This window comes from Gossypium hirsutum, chromosome A13, assembly GCF_007990345.1.
Source record: "Gossypium hirsutum isolate 1008001.06 chromosome A13, Gossypium_hirsutum_v2.1, whole genome shotgun sequence".
NCBI classification, from domain to species: domain Eukaryota; kingdom Viridiplantae; phylum Streptophyta; class Magnoliopsida; order Malvales; family Malvaceae; genus Gossypium; species Gossypium hirsutum.
This window is the reverse complement of record NC_053436.1, coordinates 108081655-108105118: the sequence shown is the minus strand read 5'-3', so window position 1 is coordinate 108105118 and position 23464 is coordinate 108081655. Positions and strand designations below refer to the sequence as shown.

At 31.5% G+C, this 23464-nt stretch overlaps 4 protein-coding genes and 1 pseudogene across 8 annotated transcripts; 2 read left to right on the top strand and 3 right to left on the bottom strand.

Annotated features, from left to right (window-relative positions):
* Positions 1–587: 587 nt before the first annotated feature.
* On the bottom strand, positions 588–1480 carry LOC121212603 (uncharacterized). The gene has a single exon (XM_041085706.1). The coding sequence runs from the start codon at positions 1269–1271 to the stop codon at positions 828–830; it is 444 nt and encodes a 147-aa protein (XP_040941640.1). The 5' UTR covers positions 1272–1480; the 3' UTR covers positions 588–827.
* A 2696-nt stretch (positions 1481–4176) lies between these two features.
* On the top strand, positions 4177–6088 carry LOC107938031 (E3 ubiquitin-protein ligase ZNRF3). Of its 2 annotated transcripts, none has more exons than XM_016871066.2 (3): positions 4177–4752; positions 4839–4957; positions 5622–6088. In XM_016871066.2, exons 1-3 carry the CDS (start codon positions 4597–4599, stop codon positions 5899–5901), a joined length of 555 nt encoding a protein of 184 aa, XP_016726555.1. In that variant the 5' UTR covers positions 4177–4596; the 3' UTR covers positions 5902–6088. The 2 variants fall into 2 exon arrangements, with proteins under 2 accessions (XP_016726555.1, XP_016726554.1); XM_016871065.2 differs by having other exon boundaries at positions 4221–4752; positions 4836–4957.
* Positions 6089–8666: 2578 nt separating this feature from the next.
* LOC107938039 (40S ribosomal protein S11) lies at positions 8667–10242 on the top strand. Its single transcript, XM_016871076.2, has 6 exons — positions 8667–8836; positions 8925–8965; positions 9059–9159; positions 9504–9648; positions 9739–9828; positions 9942–10242. Exons 1-6 carry the CDS (start codon positions 8825–8827, stop codon positions 10030–10032), a joined length of 480 nt encoding a protein of 159 aa, XP_016726565.1. The 5' UTR covers positions 8667–8824; the 3' UTR covers positions 10033–10242.
* On the bottom strand, positions 10199–12363 carry LOC121212602 (putative glycerol-3-phosphate transporter 5; annotated as a pseudogene).
* A 1747-nt stretch (positions 12364–14110) lies between these two features.
* LOC107938026 (ubiquitin-like domain-containing protein CIP73) lies at positions 14111–22559 on the bottom strand. 4 transcript variants are annotated; one of them, XM_016871059.2, is made up of 17 exons: positions 22263–22525; positions 21187–21255; positions 19616–19757; positions 19305–19422; positions 19090–19167; positions 18194–18306; positions 18027–18083; positions 17351–17509; positions 17176–17245; positions 16939–17081; positions 16652–16816; positions 16490–16561; positions 16279–16408; positions 15759–16184; positions 15283–15662; positions 15115–15180; positions 14111–14420 (listed from the first exon to the last, which is right to left on the bottom strand). In XM_016871059.2, exons 3-17 carry the CDS (start codon positions 19733–19735, stop codon positions 14412–14414), a joined length of 2106 nt encoding a protein of 701 aa, XP_016726548.1. In that variant the 5' UTR covers positions 19736–19757; positions 21187–21255; positions 22263–22525; the 3' UTR covers positions 14111–14411. The 4 variants fall into 4 exon arrangements, with proteins under 4 accessions (XP_016726548.1, XP_016726547.1, XP_016726549.1 ...); XM_016871058.2 differs by lacking the exon at positions 21187–21255 and having other exon boundaries at positions 22263–22559; XM_016871060.2 differs by lacking the exon at positions 21187–21255 and having other exon boundaries at positions 19616–19773.
* Positions 22560–23464: the final 905 nt, after the last annotated feature.

The following is a 23464-nucleotide window of genomic DNA, read 5'->3' as shown; positions in this document are numbered from 1 at the left end:
CGTCTAATAATTTATTACACAAAAATAATTGTGGAATTAAATAAGTGAATATTATTTAAATTAGATTAAATAATACTTTCCACAAATAATGGTAAGTATAGCTCACTTGGCATAGGGATAGGGGTGTAACTATGCTCAATCGAATTCAAATATATTGTCAAGTTTGAACTCGACTCAAGATTTGTAGCTCGATATTTGGTTCAAGTTCGATATTTGAACATCTAATTTTAAGCTTGAGCTTGATTCGATATATAATCTAGCTACTCGAGTTCAAGCTTGAGTTTAGCTCAATAATTAAGTTAGGGTAATAATTTAATTTAATAATATAAAAAATATGAAAAGCTTGATAAGGCTTGCAAACCATTCAAGTAAGGTATTACTAAACTCGAATTTTACTTGACCGATAATTTGAGCTCAGCTCAATAATTACCGAATCAAGTTTAAATTTATTCGTGTCCAACTCTAATAACTTGTGAACACTAATATCTAATTTATACCTCTAGTTAACACTATTATTGTTGCAATTTAGAGAGATATTGTGTACAAAAATAACTAAAATTAAGACAAAATCACAAATAATTCAAAGGTTGAAACAATTCCAAGATTTTTTTTTTTACTTACAAGTTTAGTTACAAATACAAATAATAGATATCTAAATATCTATAATCGGTATGTAATCTAAACAAAATTAAAATTAAAATTAAATCGAAAAAGTTGATCATATTTTAATAAATATGTGAAATTTTCCATGCAAAATTTTTAAAAAATATTAACAAAAATGAAAAACCGATTAAAGCACCTTATTTATTCTCAAATTTTGATTTGAGCTAAGCGGCGATTTCCCTAGAATTATGATTTGTAGTTGGAGATGGCGGTAACCTAGCAGTAAAGTTCCTAAAAGGGAACTCATCGAATTGGCTATCATCGCATCCTTCGTCAAAATTCAAAGCGTAACTCGACGGATCGTATCGAAATTCCGCCGAGTTTCGTCTACCAAGACTATGACTGTGGCTATGACGGTGACCGTTTCCAATGCGATTAATCAAATTGCGGTACTTGTCTTTAAATTCCGGCGACTTAAGCCACGTAGAAGACGTCAGCCTCGGACTATTGTTGTCGTCAGCCTTAGGGCTCGGTGGTGTCATTGAGGCACTTGCCGCCAAGCGTTGGTTGTTTTGGTGGCGTTGCCATGGAAGACGGAAAGATGATTTCAGTTTTTGTTTTAGAGATGCTGGTGAAATCGGAGAAGTTGATTCGTGGTCGCCGCTCATTGTTTTCTCTTTTTTCTTTTTCTCTAAAAAGAGAGAAATACAAGAGAAAATACAAGAAAAATTTATTTATTATTTTTAAAATGATAAGGAGGAGTGGGATAGAGAATCGGAATGGTGTGAAATTACGGAAATGACGCGAATGGTACGGAAATGAGAACGGAGGAACCTGAACTTCTGAAATCGAGGGATGGGTGTTTTGGGTATTTTAGGGGGAAAAATCAATGGAAAATAATGATTTTACGATTTCTTGTGATTTTGCAAATTCGTTGTGCCTGTATTTATGCTCTGTATAAATAATATGATTTTTTTGGGGGTTATTTATGCGATTATTTTGGGATATTAAAAACAAATGAATATATAGTATATAAAGGTAAGTTAGATTTTGGGTTATTTTCCCATTATTTACTTTTTAATTTTAAAAAATATTTAAAAGTATAAAAAAACTAAAAAAAAACATATTTGAGAAGTATTTTTCAGTAAAATTTTTAGGTTTAACTATAATAAAATAAGAATTTTTAATTGAGATTACTATTGAAAATAAAATAAATATTGATTTTTCTCTTATTTCGTTCATTATTGTTCTAACAATTTAGAAAATATAAATTCAAGTGTACTTAAATATATAATATAATTCAATCGACATGAATATTGTTATCAATATAGGAGGACGTGTGTTTGAATGCGCTGAAAGACATTATACTCTTATTTATGAATTGGGGAGGGGCTATGGATAGTTCTAAGGCATCGTGTCAAAAAGAATAGATATGATCAGAACTTATAATAAAATTGTTAAAAAAATAATACATAAACATATTTATTATATTTTTTTCACCTTATGCTGAGTATAATCTAATAATAATGGCTTAATATATAATTTGGTATTCGGGTTTGACATTTTTTCTAATATAGTGCATGTCTTATTTTTGGTCCAATCTAATACTTGTATCTGAAAAAAGTTATATATTTTGGTATTATTTGATTTGAATTTTTTCATAATTTTATTAATAGAATAAACTTAGTGTTAATTGTAAATTTGTTTAATTTTACGTTTGGTTTGTCAAATACAATCTCGTAAATGTGATTTAATTTAAGTTTTAAAGTTATTTTGATATTAAATAATTCAGAATTTTAATCAAATCAACCCTAAAACTTAAAATAAACACTAAAATATTAATACCGATAATTTTATGTACCAAAACATATAGTAACAACTTTTATATTAAACCAATAATAATTTTAGGTTACAACTTAAATTAAGTTGGAATGTCCCCTCTTTATCTTTTTTCAGTCACATGAGGGGAATTGATGATTGTGGAAATATATGATGCAATGAGTGAGGGATGACACATCTCTTCTCCCTTTTTTGGATTCCCTCTTCAATCATGATATTTGGTACATATAGTTGGTGTATAAATAATTATTCAATAAACCCTTATTTTCATTTTAATATACATTTTATATTAGCTAATTATATTGTTAATTAAAGAAATCAATTATGATACATGTGCCTTCATTAAATAAATCATTCAAAAAATTATAAAAATAAAAATATTTAAAAATAAAAAATTATTTCAATTGATTTTTTTATTTGGTTTAACCGGTCCATATTGATTTGCGAATCAACTAGTTTGGTGCCTCTCACCGAATCGAAACTAGCAGCCGAACCAACACCTCTGCTAGTTTCGATTCGATTGGTCAGTCCAGTTCAAACAACAGTGGCTCTAAGTCTCTATATTTAGTACATTTGAAATTTAGTCCCATTTTATTTTCAAGAATTTAATCCTTCTACTTTTTGGATTTAAAATTCAGCTTTCAAATTATATATAACTGCATAACATTTTAATTGAAAAGTTAATGATATCAACTATTTGAATTAATTATTAATATTATAAAAATACAAAATACCAGTTTATGTTAGAATTTAAAATATAATGATTAAATATCAAATTTAAGCATATCAGGATCAAAACTAAAAATTAGCCAATTTTATAAATAAATAAAAAGAAAAGAAAAGAGTATGGCGGGTGTATATTATGTGTTAGCATAAGGAAGATTATAAAGATTAAATATAAAATTTAAGCATATTAGAAAAAATAAAACTGAAAGTTAAATCACTTTTATAAAATGAAAAATTGGGATGGTAAGTATGTGTCATGTGTTAGCACGAGGAATACACTTTAAACCTTTCCTTTACATATAGGTATATAGATTTAGCTTATTATTTTATATTAAAAGCATTATAATGCTGACAGGAGAGTATGGGTTCGAGGCATTCATATTTTATTTTAAACATGTATTATCAAGGGTTTGAAGTATTTCAATTATACTTAATTCACTGAAGTAAGATATACTATTTTTGGGTGGTATCTATACAATTTATCAAGATGTATATATTCCACTAATACAAACTAATCGATTAAGACTTAGCTCGGTTGTCATGGGCGTTGTTGCCAATACAAGCAAGAGTGAAGCTGGAATAATTTTTTAGGGGGTCGAATGAAATTTTAATTTTTTATAATTTGTAAAGGATTAAATTAAATTTTTATAATTTTAGGGGGCCAAAGTACAATTTTACCGTTACTAATTTAATTTTTTTTAAAAAATTTAAAAATAATTTTACATTTTAGGGGGGCCGAGGACCCTACCACCCTCTAGCTTTGCCCCTGAATACAAAACGTAAATTCGAGTGCGTTGAAAAGTATTATTCACTTATTTATAAATTGGGGAGAGAATATGGGAATAACTAAAATTTACACCAAAAGAAAAACTAGTGTAAAATATTCCAATAAATTGACTTTTTATAGTAAAAACAAAAATAATTTATAAAACTTAAAAATATTTAACTATCTATTTTTTTTGCCATTACTTACCTATTTATTCAATTAAAAACTTTTCAACCATAAATGCATTAAAATTTTTTAGGCATGATCAGCAAAATTCCATTGGGAAGTTGCCATGAAATTTCCTTTTCCCTCCTTAATTTCCTTTACTTTTTTCCCCACTATGTACTTTGCCATTTTTGTTTTCTTCTTCAACCTTTTTGCTTATTTAATTATTATACATTATAATGCATAATATTGGACTTCTTCCAATTTCACAGTAACGTCTCACAAAATTCTTCTCTTTTTTTTCTTCCATGATTGAGTAAAAGATTTTTGTTTCTTCAAAAATCAATGTCGGGGACCCGCTTCCCACTATCCTCCTATCATGTACCAAACCCAAATTTCTCTAGTTTTTTTATAGATTCAAATTAATCCCCCTTTCTTCTCTACAATCCTTTTTACAGTTTTAAAAGATACCGATCTTAATTTCCTCTTGATTTTCAATGGCGGGTATGCTAGCTGGTGTTGAATGTGCTCGAAGAAGACGGTTCCATCAAAGTGGCGGTTCATCTGATTCGGTTCTTGGGTTCACGAGGAGACCTTCTTTTTGTTTGTATACAAGCAACCATGAATCCCTTCATAGCTCTGTTTTTTCTCAGGTAATTCGGTTTCTTTTCTTTTTTTTTCCTAGATTTTTATAGTGATTTTAAACTTTGGGTTTATTTGCGGAAATTAATTGAAGCAGAGGAGGGTAATAATTGAAGGGTATGAAGATGATGATGAGAAGCTTGGTGAAGTAGCAAGAGAAGCTAAGGAAAGATTAGATGAAAGGTTGAGATCTCAAAGAAAATCAGAACCCAAAAGGTACTAAAATGGCAAAGACCTGATTGGAATATTGAATACAGCAGCTTGATGTTTTGTTGATTTTCTTAATAGGTGAAATTATGGTTTTGGTCCTTATACTATGCTAAAATATTTTTTATATATTCGAGTACAACTTACACCCTCACACACACACATACAAGATACAACTACACTACCATAACGGTTAAACCCATCGATGGATTCCACATCTTATGGATAGATGAATACTCTTCATCAATAGATCCAACGTAAAATTTTAAAATTTATTTTTATACTTTAATTCAAAATAAATTAAATTTAAATTTTTATAAGATATTGTTATTGATTTGCAATAGTTTGATTGAAATGTTAATATTATTTTTATTTCAAAACACCCTTTCCAAATTTTAATACAAGAAAAAAAAACCAAAATAATATGACAGCCACAAACTTCGAAAAGATTAATCTCTACAATCAAGTGAACTTAGAGAATACCTTAATTTTAAATCAAATATATGATTTTCAACTATTGAATTGGTTTTCGATCGATTTAATTTTTATTTAGTTTTTTATACCCTTAAATCAGACTAATCATCAATTCTCAATTCAACTAATTAGTTCGATTTTTATTTAACAAATCACTAGTTTAGGCACTTATTACCCTGTTTTGGGCATTGAAAAACAGGCAAAATAGCAAAGAAACTATGAACCACATGCATGGAAAATGTTTGATTCAAGGGGAGTTACATAGAGAAGTGTTTGGATCAAAGAGGAGGTTGGGTTGGATGAAGTTGAGCCGCGAGGAATTGGAGCATGATGAGTGTGTGATTTGCTTGGAAAGGTTCAAGGCTGGTGAGACCCTGGTTCGACCCCCATGTGCCCATCGGTTCCATTCTAGGTGCTTGGTCCCATGGCTAGAGAATAATGGCCATTGCCCTTGTTGTAGGTTGGGAATTTTATCCTAGACTTAAATTATTGGGTCCTTTTCCTCTTTATTTCATATCAATTTTCTTGTTTTATTTGGGTACATTACCAAGAAATTTGTGTGGCTTTAGGGTTGGTAATGTAGCTTACCCATGAATCAAGAGATGATTTGTTTCATATACGTGTGAAACTAAAATTTCCAATTTAAAAATGTTAAATTTTGCGATTCGTTCCCGTGTTTTGTGAAAGTTGTAGATTTGGTCTTTGTACTTTAATTTGGTCATTTTTAGTCATTGTATTTTTCAAAATTAAAAATTTCAGTTCTCACATTAAACTCATTTAAGTTATGCTATTTCCAAAATCTGATGTGCCAATCACATTATCATATGTGTGATATTATATTAGCTTGCTATTTTCACATATTACTTGCTAAAAATTCAATTAATGAATTAACGACTGTCATTCGCTTTAAGACTGAAATTTTAAAATGAAAAATAAGAACTAAATCTACAGTTGTACACATTGTATAGGGCTATTAATTAAATTTAACCAAGCGTAGTTAATTATTACTATTTGAGTCAAAACTAAAATTTCAAATTTTGAAAAGTATAGGGACTAAAATTGATTAAATTAAAGTACAATGACTAAATTCAAAATTTTTGCAAAGTATAGGGACTAATTGCAAAAATTAACCATTTTAATTACATATGTGTATATATACGGGTTAATTACATTAAACGTTTTCAAACTACGCACCAATTTCTAGATCGAGACTGCTCTGAATGAATGTTAAAATTAATGTATCATTCTATTCGGGTTTCTGCATTAAATGTCAACTTAGATTTTACGTGTTTAGAAAATGTATTAAGTCATACATGTTTAAAAAGGAACTATGTCAAATCCAAACTATAATGTAACACTAAAACTGATCGGTAGGTTAATAAAAAGATTTGATTGAAACGATACATTAATTTAAGGATTCAATTAGAATGCTTTGAGTTTTAGGGACTAATTTAAAATTTGACCCATAGTTTGAATAAGATTAATTAACCCTATATATAGAAAATGTAGAGATTTGATGAAGTCAGCTATTTTGAGTTAAAAGTTGAAGTAATGATTTCAAAAGGTTTTAATAAATAATGGATGATAGTTTGCCCCTTTTTTCCATTGTGTGAAATAAGACAAAATAAAGAAGTTATACCATAACCATTCTAGATAATTTGACCCTTCTTATTTTACTATATTTCCAGACACGTCCATAAATAAAATTACATTAAAATATTTTATTAAATCAAAATTAAAAAAAATCTATTGATATTTAGTTTGTTACTTAAGTTTGAATTTGATATTCAATTTAGTACATAGTTTATTTTTCTCAAAGCACGATATTAAATTTATTGTTTGACGATTTAAATTTTATTTTATTTTAATATGATGTTACTTAAGTTTGATTTTGATATTCAATTTAGTACATAATTTTTTTTTCTCAAAACACGATATTAAATTTATTATTTAACGATTTAAATTTTATTTTTTTTAAAATGGTGTTTTGCCTGAAATTTATCTTTTTACTATTAATTAAATGATATTAGCATTACATGTACTTGTCCAAAACAAAATATTAAATTTTGCCCGCATCTTTTCATATTTAAAAATTAATAAAATAACTCAAATTTGTTTAAATTCATTTTTAATTTCTAAAGTTTACAAGAAAATGTAATTTTTATAAAAAAATTTAACAACAAATTAGCTATTATTAAGTGTTTAAACATAGACTTAATATATTTTTTTTAACATTTGTACTGTAACATTGTATAAATAATTATAAAAAAAGGGAAAGCTACTCATATATTCTCCCAGCTATAAAAAAATATATTTTAAGCATCTAAAAAAAATATAATTTAAGCACTTACGGTGCATAGTTCAGTTATTTCGATCATTCCCATTAAAATCACAAACGATAAATTAACGTAACAGTTAAAAAATTAATATAAAATTTAAATTTATTATTATACTTTTTGACAAAATTTACTTATTTATATATATATATATTTATGTGTATATATATTTGAATTTTTTTAGAATTAGGATAAAATTAAAAACATTTGTAAATTTTAAAAGTTAACTTTTATGAACTTAATAGAGAAGTTAAGAAACGACTAGTGCCGTGTACATGTCAAATTTGAACTTTGAATATTAGAGCAAACACTTAACTCATTTTTTAATCTGACCTTACTTTTTCTCAACCCAGATTATAAATTTAATATTTTATTCAAACCATCTAAAATATCATACAAATTACCAATTGAGTCTTAGCTCGATTGGCATGGGTATTATTGTCAATGTAGGAAGATGTGAGTTTAAGTATGCTAAAATGCATTCCTCCTATTTATGGGTTTAGTAGGAGCTATGGGTATTTCTAAGCATTGTGTTAAAAATAGCATCTATGATCAAAACCTATAATGAGATTATTTAAAAAAAAATGTGAAAATTTCAAGACCTAGAACCTACTAAACCAATTACTAAATATGTTACTTTTCTCTAAAAATCTGTTTCTCTCATTCTCTAGTGTTAAAATTGGTTACCTTTCTCAATACAAATCCTACTTGACATGATCAACGACCGGTTTGTATTTTTTTTAAAAAATATTGATTTAAAAAGATCCACGAGACTCCACTATAACGGAATCTTCAAATAGATACCACCAATTTTTAAATAATTTTACGAATTCGGATAATTCAAAAAATAAATATATCTTACATGAGGTGATTCTTATTCCTACCCTTTCCTATTGTAGGTTCAGTTTTGGACCTAATATTTTGAAGGCCCAATTCTATAAGCTGATCCCACATAAAAGCCGAGCTATTAGATATTAGCTAGGGTTTCTGGTACCAAAAACTCTCTCATTTTATCACTGCCCCTTTGCCAGCAGCCGCGCCACACTCGAGAGAGAGCTCGTCAACCATGGCCGAACAGGTTCGTTCTCTGATCCATTCTCTCCACGCTCTTACTCTCTTCTATTCACTTCTCATTTTCTGGGTTTTTTTTCTCTTCTTTTTTGCAGACCGAGAAAGCCTTTTTGAAGCAACCAAAAGTGTTTTTAAGGTAATCTCAAAACTGAAAGACTTGAATGATTTTCATCTTTTTTTTTTTAGCATTTTTTCCGATTTGGGTTTGATTGTATGTCGTTTTTTTCAGCTCAAAGAAATCTTCGAAAGGGAAGAGACCTGGAAAGGGAGGGAACCGCTTCTGGAAGAGCATTGGTTTGGGCTTCAAGACTCCTCGTGAAGCTATTGAAGGTTCGGTTTTTTTGTATGTCTATTTATGTATGTATTTAGATATTGTGGAACTATGGATGTTCAGTTTGTGTAAAAGAAATTTATTGTTTTTTTCTTGCATTTAGTGGCTTAAGCTTAGTAAAGATTGCTTTAAGGTCATGCTAGTTAATACTTGTTGTAATGGATCCTCTATAATTTGCAAGTAAAGAACAGGTGCTTTACTTGATTGACACCAAGAATCTGAAATTGGGAGGGAATGTATTGTATATAATATGTTTCTATGCTTTTACAATTCAGTTGATATTCAAATTATGGCATTGTTGGTTATTTTTTGATGATGATTTTTGTATATTTGTTTAATAAAGGAACCTACATCGACAAGAAATGCCCATTTACCGGCACTGTTTCGATCAGGGGTCGTATCTTAGCTGGTACCTGCCATAGTGCTAAGATGATTAGGACAATCGTTGTTCGACGGAATTACCTTCATTATATCAAGAAATACCAAAGGCATGATGCAGCTCAATTTTCCTGTACTTTCTTAAGTGAATTGTAGTTTTTAAAATCTCTTTTGAAGAAATTTCTTCTTTTTTTTCTCAGGTATGAGAAGAGGCATTCGAACATACCTGCACATATTTCTCCATGCTTCCGTGTAAAGGAAGGGGATCATGTCATTATTGGGCAATGCAGGTTAAATTTCTAAACAGAGATTATATTATCTGTCTCTGAATCTAATCTTTTACTGTTAGGTGTAGTCATTTTTTGGCTGTTTGTAATTTTTGTGTACTGTTTTCTAATTACAGGCCATTGTCAAAAACCGTGAGGTTCAATGTTTTGAAAGTGATTCCCGCTGGATCTTCCGGTGGTGGGAAGAAAGCTTTCACTGGAATGTAAGCTGCGAGTGTTATTCTGTATTTTTGTCTGGGGTCGTAGGAGCCTACGTTTCACTGTTAGATTTCTTTTGTTATTGTTTTTCTTTCCATTTACTTCTTATGTTTGGATGCTGACATCTGGAATTTTGAAGATATCACTTGAATATGCTTGAATTTTTGCATTACTAGTATAATCCCATTTTCAGATGATAAATCTATTATTTAATTATGATATTATGGATGAAATATCTGGTTTCTTTAAGCCAAGTCATCACAGTTATCTGCTTTGAAAGCTATAATGGCAGTGATTTGAAGCAGCTACTATTTGCAGTACATAAGGTTTCTTGCTTGCAATATACATGAATACATGACTTGACATGCAATGCAATGATCTTTCACCTAATGGCTGGCCACTTTTTGCATGTTAACTCTCTCCCTTTCCTTATATTTGGGTTTAAGGTTTAGGGTTCTATCTTTCTTAAGTAGGACTATGATGTATACATTGCAGGCTAAACTAGATGCATCTAGCTCTAGCATTGGATACCAACAACGTGTGGAAATGATAGTTTTTGTATTAAATAATTTCTTGTACATGAATAAAAAAATTGAAGATTGTGTATATATACACTTTTACACCAACAGTTGATACCTTGAGAAGCTTCATCAATTGGCTCTCACACTGCTGCAACGCACCTTTCTCTCATTTACCAGCCTTTCTACCCCAGTTTTTGCAACATGGATCAAGAACAAACTAGCCAAGAATATAGCAACAATGAGCATAAGGACCACACTGTTCCATCTCCTGGTGGATATATACCCGGCCAAAAGGGGTCCAAGAGCTCTGCCAACAGAGCCCGTGCCATCTATGATCGCAGTCACTGTGGCTAATGCACGAGAGTTTCCTTTGATCATGTATTGGGTACCAAGATTGGCGTCAACGGCTGTTATAAGTAGTAAGGACTGTTCACTAGCAACCGGGAGAGGAACATCAACGTGATGTTTTTAACTACAGATGCACTTCCTTAAACCTGGTACAAGAGTGCAGGAATCGAAAGTAACCAAAGTAACGAGCACGAGCATTGATGATATCTGAATAGAAACCAGCCATGACCCTACTGAAGACTCCTCCGATGTCGAATATTGTAGAGATGATCCCAGCAGTTTTTCGGGACAAATGAATTCCCCCAACAGCTACATGTCCAACAAGGATTTGCAATTTAATCAGTAACTGTATCATTTTAGCTAATTATTCGAACATCTAAAACTTTCTCGGCCATGTAATAAGGATTACATTAAGTGATAAACAAGTACCTGCCTGCTTTACGTAGAATGGCAACCTAATGTATAAGCCACCGGCTTGGAGAAGAAGAGGCATAAAGCAAATGGTGCTACACCTGGTAACCTCCGAGCCTCCAAGAACCTGATGGCAGTCGAAGGACCCAGGACAACCGAAACCTCAGACTCGAGCAGCCTTGGTTACTCAGATTCTGGATTCATCTTAATCTCTGTTCGAGGAGCTGTCATTTTAATCCCCAAACCATTAGGATTCACAACTAGGAAGCCAAAACCAAAACCCCAACCACAAGAACCGAAGTTCCAGGCACCAAAACGCAACAACCCCAATCAAATTCCAACAGAGCTAATAATGTTCCCAACAGATGTATGTGAGGCCAAAACCTCCATAATCAACTCTCTCTTCTCTTTCCCGAACCAATTCCCCGCAATAGCAACCACACAAGGCAAACCTATAGATTGAAAAGCCCCGGAAATAACTTGAACACAGATGAAATAACCTAATCAATGAACATCGAACCAATAGGCTGACCCGAAAAGCATGGTGAAAGGGCCACTACCCATCATTCCAAACACTAGGAAAAGCCTTAAATCGATCCTATCACCTACATGTCCTGCAAAATGCACCCCTATGGCATAAGATGATAGAAATGGAAGATCAAGTTCCTTAAGCCAGTGGGGTCCTTCCCGTCCATTGAACGAAGCCCATCCAACATCGATCGAGCTTGAATTCGATGGAATTGTGGGTTCCAACATAATTGAATTCGAGCTTGATTGTTTGTGACACATTTTTATTGGACATTATAGTGAAATGAACCATAATTGATAATGTAAGTACGAACAGGAAATAAAAAATAAAAATTGAATTGAGAATTGAAGTATAATTTAAGGGTCCATTTATAAATAAAACCTTTTAAAAAAATTTATTTGTACTCCAAGTAGAGATTTTAGAGATAAAATTTATACATAGTAAATAAATATAGATTTTTTTAACAAAATAACAAATAGATTTGATTTTCTCAAATATAAATACTGAAAGATAATATTTACTATCTTCGAATCAACAATCATGCTAAAAATTAGAATGGATATTTGTAAAATAAATTTTTTGACTCAGAACGGTATTTTGTAAATGTAAAATATTATCTAATTATACGATTATTATAAATCTGGTAAAGTATTTATGAAAAACCACCCAATTAAATTGGTGTAATTGATCGTAAGTTTATGTGCTAACATTAGTAATTTAACAGATACTTTAGTAATTAAAACTCCGTAATTATATTCTCCAATTATTATAAGAGGACTGGGAATTAAAAGAATTGCACTAGTATTTAACAACCATAACTATTAATTTGTAAATTTATTTTTATAAAAAAGGTTTAATGCTGAATTTCACTCTCGAACTATGCCTATTTTCTTATTTTGGTACCTAGAACTTTTTTTATCTCCGGTTCAGTCCATTTTTTGTAACGGTGTTAAAAAAAACCTCCGATTGCCACATGTGCCACAAGTACCTTTCGACCAATCACAATGTGCCATGTGACACCTAAGTTTATTTAAAACAAAAATATTGACCCACTAGTTGACAAGATGTTAACCAATGTTGACCGGCTTTAACTATCCACATGGCACTATTAGAACACGCCATGTCACCCTTCTTTTTTGTTTTTTAATATTATATAGAGTATATTGTTTTAAAATATAAAATATAAAATATATAAATAATTCAAAAAAATTATAAAAAGTTTAAATTTTTTTTCTAAAATATAAATATAAATTTAAAAATAAAAAATTGTATAAAAATTGAAAATTTTATTAACATTTTCAAAAAAGTATTTAACTTTACAAAATTGCAAACACAAAATTAATTTTTCAAAACTATATATTCTAGAAAATTTTTCATTAATTTTGTTTTTTCAAAAACTCTAAATTCTAAAAATTCAAATCAATATATCTAAATTTTCAAAATATACAAAGTTCATAAAAAGAAAAAATATATATAGTTTTTGAATTTTTAGAAATTTAGATATATATTTTTTAAATTTGTGAAATTTAGAGTTTTTGAAAAAAAATAAAATTCATGACAAAATTTCAAATTTTATATAATATTTGATTTTTTAAAATTTATATTTATATATTTTATATTTTTTTATTTTCAAAATTTTTTAAATTTTTTCAAAATATTTATATCCTGTATATGATTTTTTTATACAATATATTATATATAATATTAAAAAGCAAAAAAAGATTATGTGACGTGTTCTAAAAGCACCATCTGAACAATCAATAATCAATCAATGCCGGTCAAAATCAATGTTTTATTTTAAATAGAACTACATACCAAGTGACATAATGTTGAAAGATGCCACAAAGCACATTCTTATTCGCACCAAATAACCAATTTTCTCAGCGCTACTCCAATAGTTTATGTAGCATACCAAAATAGGATAAGAAGCATAGTTCAAAGGCCAAGTTAAGCATTATTAGACAAACCTATTTATGACGTTATAATTTCTTAATAACTACAAGCTGGTGTTAAGTAATTACACTTTCTTCTAAAATGGCTAAACACACTTATAATGTTGTGTAAGACAAATTATCCAATTACACAAATTATTACAATTTTTATAATGTTTAATATTAGAGCTTAAGGAAAGGCCATATTTTGGGGTTTTCACTATAACAGCCAAGAAATATGCTTCATGGTTACATATGGTGATGTACAATGGTTAAGATCAAGAATCTCCCCATACCAACCAATGCCCTGCCTTTTTCACAATTTCTACCTTTAATGACCTTAGATATGAAACTTAAATAAAGATATACTACAAGAATGAAATTTCGGATGTACAACAATAAGAGTATGGAATCAAAACTCGAAAGCCATTGATGCTTAAATGAAGCTTTAGAAGGTAAAATCCAATTCAAATTCCCTATGGCAATTATGAAAATGTCACTTCTCATTTGCAGTAAAAGAAGAACAAGAAAAAGGAAGGATATACCACATTCAACATAAAAGTCATGCCGCTGTCCACAAGCACTCAAATTCGCAATCACGAACTCCACAACCATGAGAAGATTCATTAAACTGCACCCTTTGATATGTTACTCAGTCTGCAACAAGAAACCATTCATTGGTGTGTGATCAAGAAGCACTAAACATCTGGTATTGCAATGAAGTAGGTTTGGAGACTAATCATTACATTGAACATGCAAGTCCAACTCGACATCCTATGTTTTACACCAAATTGTTTAGTACCATAATTTTAGACTAAGATGTGTGATCAAGAAGCACTAAACATCTGGTATTGCAATGAAGTAGGTTTGGAGACTAATCATTACATTGAACATGCAAGTCCAACTCGACATCCTATGTTTTACACCAAATTGTTTAGTACCATAATTTTAGACTAAGATCACATCTTATGTACACAATTTCAGTACATACTTTGACTACTCAAATGATCAAACTCGACAAATACACTTTAAATATCGAAGTAAAAGTGTCACCATGCTGTTTCAAATCAGCAACAGATTGAAGCCCCATGTTAACGAAGCCATCTAACGTATTAACATGCAACTATGTATATATATTCAAGGATGACAATCTCCAAGGTTAACAATAAAAAAGTGGACGAATTCATGTTGAAGCAATACACACTATAGAAACAGTCAAGAGAACATTGTTCATCGAGTTACTAGAGGGGCTAATCTAAAAGGTTTTGTCAAACATTTAAGTGAGACATAGGAAAGAGTTAATATGGAATATGATAAACGCCAAAAGAAGAAATAGATTCAGAACCAGTACCTTCTGACGTTTTGAGTTCAATGGGTTTGGTTCAGAGTCGCTAGGTCTAGTCCTAGAGTTCTCAACCTGCAAACAAAGCAGTGTTTAGCATCGTTATCCATTGATCTTAACATTAAAATTTATCCCAATTACTACACTTTCCCTTCATCTATATTTGATCCCAATTACCTGGGAAGAAGTATTTCCTCCTGTAGTAGGCACAGTACTTTGTTGTGATCCTGCATGCTGAGATATGTATGGCATGATCTGATGAAGCAAATTAGATAAAAACAACCCTTCATCAGTAATACTTGGCTCAGCTGCTGGACCACTTCTGGATGTTCCTGCTTGCACCGGTACAGAACCAGCAGCTGTTCCTTGTAAACTGGATTCTTCTACACGGAATTCACCACTTGGGAAAAATGCCCTTAGAAACTGAAGAATGTTGCTGGGGATTTGCCTCTCGGAGTCTTGGTTGTTTTGAGTCCTTCCAACTGATGAATCGCTGATATTGACACTGTGTGTATTTGATCGATCCTGTTGTCTTGAATTAGCATTTGGTAATGAACCTACAACAACAAGAAGCATTTAATAGTCAGCTCCATTCAATAATCAGTCACCCTCCAGTATCTTTAGTATGTTTAAGTGCAGGATTCACATATTACCATCTCTTGTAGACTCGTCCAAACTTGGGTGTTGCGCTGCAGATTCAGGAACAGGGGGCTGCTCAGATTGACCACCAGTTGACAGATGTTCACCAGATGGTTGAGATCCCCGTTCACCATTCAAATGTCCAGGAGTGATGTGCTGGAACCTTCCAACCAATGGGTAATAAAATCCCATGGTATTACCGGAAGAATCTGAAGGTACATGACCCAAAGGAGCAGGTACAGCCGCAACCATAGTCCTAATAGGCACTACCCTAACTCCTGATTCTCCCGCAAAAGATGGAGCATCTGAAACCCTTGAAGTTGTTTGAGTGCTATGGTTCTCATTACCAGAACCCACTGACGGGTTCCTTTGGTCTGATTGCTGTGTGGTGGTATCATTATGTTCATGTCGAATTATATTGGGTGTTGCTGTCGTTGAACCTTTACAGTAAATACACTTCAGTCTTTGGCCAAGAAAGTACTATATATATATATTAAAAAACATAAATACCAAAAATAGCCAGGTATACCATACCTCTTCGTATTTGTATATCAATACGTCTAGGATAAAGTGCTGCCCCAAGTCCATTAACCAAACCAGATCCAGGCTGTACAGTTCCCATGGGAATGGTGCCTAAGCTAGTTCCTGGTTGAAAAGGCAGAGCCTAAACAGATACCGATAATCAGCTTAAATTAAAATAATTTATATCGAATAAGAATGTTTGGCTAAGCTGTTGAAACATTGCCTGAACCATGAGACGGTTTGGACCAGAAGGGGATATGAAAACTGCAGGTCCAGCATTAACAACAGCTTCAGACTGCAAAAAGAAAAAAGTTACAGCAACAATAGAGCACAAATGGTGTCAAAAAGAATTAAATGTTGTGAATTTAGAATGAAATTATCTTACAGGTGTTTGACCTAAGCGTAGTGTCATGGTTGAACGACCAAGCTCAAGTAAAAGTGAGCCTAGGTTATGTAGCAGAACTCCAATTCTCCATGCATTCGACTGAGCGATCATTCGTGCTGATGTGTCGGTTACATTCATTTGATCCTCTAGTTGCCTTGCAAGTAGCTGACAATAGGCAAAACAAAACAAAAAATGAGAACTCAAGGTGATGACTGTAATAGTCCCTTCCAGGCTGACTGTTTACACAGGTAAATTTTAGGAAAGACAATGAAGAAAGGTGGACAGACTTGTAGACATTCTCCAGCTTGATCAATGAGCATTTGCCTGGTAGATTGTAACACTTCGGCCAAAGATGCAGGTGTTGGAAGATCTTCCCGTATAGTTCCTGAATTTGATGCAGGAATAGAATCTCTATCTCCACTCCTACTCGCTGGCAGTCAAATGCATTGCCAATCATTAATGAACCAGTATTCTTTCAAGCAACCGACAGATAATATAATTACAGTTTTTCAAGGAAAACTAACCAATGCCATCAAATTCATGCTTCATATGGCTAAGATATTGAGACAAAGTAGCCAAAGAATCAGGAATTACCTACAAAAATAGGTTTGCCATAAAATACATTTCATATAACAAATCCACTAGGCACATGCAAAGAAACAAATAAATTGTTACGAATGTAAGGAATTCCAAACTGACAGGAGGTTGCATAGGCCCCAAGGAAACTGCTGCTGGAAGGCCAAAAGCAGTGTGTTCTCTATCAGATTGATTCCTCATGCTAGTTTGTTCAGTTTGACCCTGCGACGATTCTGGTATGCCACTACCAGATGTTCTTTCATGCCTTTGTGAACCCTGTTCCTTTGGTATCCAAAAACCCCGAAGAAGTAAGTTCATATCAATTGAGGCACACATAAAGATAAAGAACACTTGTCAACATTCATCCCGTTAAGCCATGGCCCTAAAACGACCTTTGAAAACAAAAGCACAACAAATGAAGAACCGGACAAAACTCGCACATGATGGGGACAAAGACCCACACATCGCAATGGTACATGGTGGGACACGAACTTGGGTACTCAAGGACCCAGGGCCTTTGCCTTAACCAACAAGAAAAGGCCTCATTGGTTAGTGGATCACTTTTTCAAGCTGTTTATTTCATGCTAATGCAGCTGAAGATATTTTAAACGGTAGAATTTCAAAGTTATTCCCTACACTTTTGGGATTAATTTCTTTAGTTTCCTTGCTTGAAGTAAGAGCTTAAGAAGGTTTTCCTAGAACCTCTCTTGTTTCATTTTTTCTTTTATTTCAGGATTTAATTTGATTGTACCTCAATTTGAGGGGTTTAATTAGTTTCTCTAGTTTTATTAAGACTTACCCGGACATCACTTGCCATATTTGCAAATCCGAACATGCCCAGAACAGCAGAGACAATCTGCTTAGAAGGAAAGAATAAAATTAAAACTAAAAACTCATTGTAAAGCCATATATACTTTCCCTCTATACTAGAAATGTTCTTCATTTCACATCCAGTTAAAAGCTTACCCGACCAATTTCAGGAGGAACTCCATCTCCTTGTTCAGGCATATTAGAAGTTTCTATCACAAAACTTGGGACATGATTACCATGACTGCGGCTTGTACCTGATCCCAGATCATCTGCAGCAAATAGTGCTAAATGTTACTAACTAAATCTTAACTAGCTTTTTCCTCCCATTTTAGCGACATAAGCAATGCACAATAAATTAATATTAAAAACATATATTAACAAAAGGTGTACATATTACGAACTGATCACAGTTTATGCTGGAGAAAAGGAGAGGCATACAAGACAAAAATGCTAATGAAAGAAATTCTTTGTTGAACACATTCTTGTTGCAAATGTAAGGACGCATTGTCCCACGATATTTGATTTACAAATGGACTTTGTGGTTAATATTATTGAAAAAAATCTTATTCAAATGGCCAAAAGCTGTTAATTGTCGAATATAGTATTGCAAATTATTCATTATTTAATGCTCTACCATGTATATATATAAGAACAAAAAGTGTGGCGTAGAATTCTTTGTTTTTAAGTGCAAACAAGAGGATGATATAGCATCTCCGTGCCTTCAGGTTTCAAAAAGCAGCAAAGAAAGTGATAATATTATTATGATTCTACTTGTTTGATATTTGTCATAACTTTCAATATTATCATTCGTAAGTATCAGTACCCTTAGAGAAGCAATATTTGGAGAGATGGTAAGGCATTGCCTTTTGGCTGAATACTTCATACATGTCGATAAAAATAGCTAGCAAAGGACAAAAAGGCCTTTGCTTTAAATAAAACTGGATAAAGCTCATGCATTTTTTGGGGGCGTAAAAGCCTTGAGCTCATGCAATATTTGTACCAAAAAGGAACAAATAAAAAATGATAATACTAGATCCTCAAGTTAGCAAAACCTGAATGATTAGGTGCGCCGTCAGATGGTGGAACTGGCTGCCTGACCACCATGTGCAATGTGTGACCATCCTCGACATCTACCTCCAATTAAGAAACTCAGCTCAAATTCTAAATGTGAATAGATAATGATAGAATGGAACAACTTCTTACCTAACAAAATCAATAAAATCTAATAGTTCACAAATAAATATAAATATTAAGAAAAAAAGGATACGGTACGCAGAAAGTAGTTGGTCATCTTTTAGAACTTTTCCCCGACAGATTAATCGCTGTTGCTCTGATAACACCCCAGTTACAGAAGCAATCTGTTCTTTTAGTGCAGGCACTGGCATCTGTTATATATTCAGAGAAAAGAAACAACACAGTGAAGCAAGAGTATTAGACAATTCATCGCACGAAATCAAGAACAAATACAGTAGTATAAGCATTAACCAAATGTAAATGGTGAACCGAACCATGGCACAAATAATATAAACACCCCATCAGAACTTGAGATGGATAATAACAACAGTGACAGTAATTTACCTGTTTATCCACTCTCATAGTATAAGTCTCGGCCAATGTTTTTATTTTTATTTCTATTGTAGTCTCGGAACCTTCAGTTTCAGTATGTATTGGAATTTTATCATCACCAGTCCCGCCCATTTTCCCCTATCCTGACAGATACCTGTAATACAAAAACACTATGAAACTTTTTATAATAAGCAAAAGTAATTATTCTATTTTTGTAAGACTAAGTTTCATCATTACCATGCACGTATTCACTAGAAATAACATAAACAAAACAGATAGCCAACCCTGCTTCACTAAACGAAAGCACCAAAATTTTGAATTCTCTTCGCCATTAGAAAAAAAAAAGCATAATTAAGGAATCATCAAAACTGAAGAATGTAGACATCAACGAAAATTTCCATCTCTTTTTTATTTCTTCTACATCTCCTCCTCACCTCCAAAAGACAAAGGGTTTTCAGTGCACGAACGTTAAGGTTTGTTAGGATTGTAATAAAGGAAGGAGCATTGAGGAACGGTATCCGCTCCCTCGTTAGAGAGACATTTTAATGGAACATAATAGATTCTTCAATAAAAGTTCCATTTTGTACAAACAAATTAGCAATCTAATATAAACACTATTAAGAACATGTAAACAATCTTTTTATTTTCTACTCATTAACCAAACTAACAGCTCTTACACATGAAATGTACAAACAAGAGGGCTACTGTTATGAAAACTTTGATGTTATTTGTCATGGAATGCAAACTTAGATACAATGCAATCTGCCCAGGTGCATAAAAAAGGCAATATAATTAATTTTATGATTCTTTGGGTTCCCATTACCATAAAGAGCAAGCAATAACTTTAAGAGATGAATAATGCATCATTCGAAAATGAGAAAACATCTAAAGCTCAATATTGCCCTAGGCACAAGGCACACTATAGGCAAAATGAGCACTCACCTGAGTGAAGGCGCAATATGTATATGTTTTTCATATGCATCTGTGTATATATATGAAATAAGGTTTTATATATGCTTATAGCAATAAACTCTAAAAGATTGAACCAGTTTATCTACTAAGCAATCAAAATTTTATTTCTTTTTTATTGGCCAATACGCATTATTTCCTCATAATCTCATGTCTGTTGTCACACACTTAACATAGAGAAGTATATTATCCTCTCACTAGTAAAGGTACAACTAATGGAAAAAGTCTAAAAAAATAAACATAACTTTAATAAGGAGAGCTTTTCTTGTGCCAATCACCTTATAAAAAAGCACCAATTAAAATATAAAAGAAATTGCGAGAGAGAATCTGCAAATGTTTCTAAAGAGCAGTCTTAATCAGATCATACCAAAGGAACTTAAGTGGACCGAGAACCGAAGATTAATCAAGTTGACAGCTAGAATGAGGAAAGGTTATATTTAGTAAGACAGGAAACCCTGCATAATACATACCGATCTACCATAAATACGTTAAAATAAAGCAGCCCAAAGAAATTGAAAACTAAACCACCTATAAGAAGGAAAACACGAAACTTCATAGCCGTTGTCGTTAGTACTAAAACCAGAAACAAACAAACTTATTACAGAAATACTGACCAAGTGGAATGCTTGGGTATAGTTGCCAATATCCGTTACGATCAGTTCCAGCTCTAATCTCTCTCAACTCTTTACAAGTGTCTAAGATTCAGTATCTTGAGATCGATTTGACGTCATATAAAGCAGTTCACATTAACAATAGCATGCAAACATGAAAAGAATTTTGAACTCCTTACAGAAAACAACCATGAACAGTTAGAAATACTCTCTGTCTCGCCAAACACTAACAAACACGTTCACATCCCACTATAATGTTCCTATCCTAAAAATTTAAAAGCACATCCAACAGTAATTATAAAGACCTTGAAAGTAATAAGTTCAAACAAGATTTATAAACACACACAGAGACACACGTCCAAGCTATTTGTAGCTCATATAACCAAAATCCATTTGCAGATAAAAGAACTAAAGCCCCCCTTTTAACCTGAAAGAGCATTGATACAAAACATAGACCAATGTATTGTTAAAAGCTATGCTGGCTCAGGTTCTTCATTCTTCTTGAAGTACCTATATCTAACACTCGTATCCTACACATGGATATGAAGATATCACCTCCAACAATCCTCCAAATATATTAAAAAGCTTTGAAAAATCTAACCATAGCCATGTCTAATACATACACTCACACTGAGTTTGAGTAACATAGATTAAAAATCTTGTGTTCACACAACCAGATGGCAACAAAAATTAATTCATCTTAATAAGAGAAAGGTGACTAAAACCTTGAATAACAGAGTTTATCCCATCAAAGAGCCAGTTCCAAAATATTATCCGTAAGCTTACATACGTGCAACCAAAAAGTTAAATCAAATCACATCAAATTTCCCATTTCCACATTATCCCAATTTGATCATTCATTCCATAATCAAGCTTAGGGTTTTATAAAATTCCAAAAGCTAAAACAAAAGGACACGACCTTGTTCGATTCTAACCCTCCAAACCAGACTAAAAACCAAAACTGGAAACAACCCAGATTAGAGACCGTAAACAAAAACCAAAACAATGGATCAAAAAGGATTTTTGATCAAACATGGACCCAAATAACATAATTTGAAGTTACCAAAGGTGAATTATACCTTACAGAGGACTGAGGAAGGAGAGAGAGGGTTTTAGGCTCTCGAATGAAAGAGAGAGGCAGAAGAAAACTGAAGGAAGAGAGAGATACAGTCAAAGCCAAACTGAATAGCGAGAGAGAGAGAGACTGATACTGTTATTTTCCTCGTTTTTCCTCCTTAATTTTCAAGGTTCTTTTGTGCATTTGTTAAGCTGATGTGTAGTGTTATCTGTCTCTCCTCTTTGTCATTGCCGAGTGGCAAATAAGATTTCTCCACTACCCACTGTTCTATATCGGTTTTTTGTACACTACATTTATGGTAGATAGATACATAGGTAATATATTTATATTCTCTCTATAATCTATAATCTATCTATAATATCATATAAAAGCATTGTTTTGAAAAACTGAAGAATATGTTTTATTTTCTATTATATTACTAAAATTACATCTAAATTTTTTTTAAAAAAGTTAAAAGTTAAATAAAAATTACTTTAACTGAAGTTATTAGGAGTGGTCGAAATTAAATTGTAACTTATACCATAGTAAAAGTATAATTTTTAAAAGATTAAATCAAAATTTTATCATTTTCAAAAGGTTAAAGTGTAATTTTACCTTTATTAATTTAAAATTTAAAATTTTAAAAATTTTTAATGGCCAAAATGAAAAAAAATTCATTTTAGAGGTGCCTTTGGAAATTATGATAATTACATATTTAAAAATATTTATAATTTAATTTATAATTACTAGTAAAAAATGTTAGTCTAATTTTATAATAGAGTTATTAGTTAAATGAAACTCTAAGCATCAAATATAATAAAAAATTTATTATAATTATAATTATAATTTTTAATTAAAAATTATTTTTCATCATATTACTAAAATTAAATTTAAAAAAATTATAATTTAATAGAAATTGTGATAATTACAAATTTAAAAATAATTATAATTTAATAACTCTAAGTAAAATTTTATGGTAATTATAATTTAAATTACAAATCTTAATTAAAATTTTATGTGAAAAAGAAGTTGTGTTGATTTTATTGATGTAAAATAGAGTTATTACTTGAACGAAATTTTAATGATGTTAATTATCACTTAATTAATATAAGCATTAATTATGTTAATTAATTATTATTTTGAATAATGTTACTTTGTATTAATTATATAAAGTAAAATTATGAATTAAAAATTTTCTATTATAATATTTGAATTGATGAGATA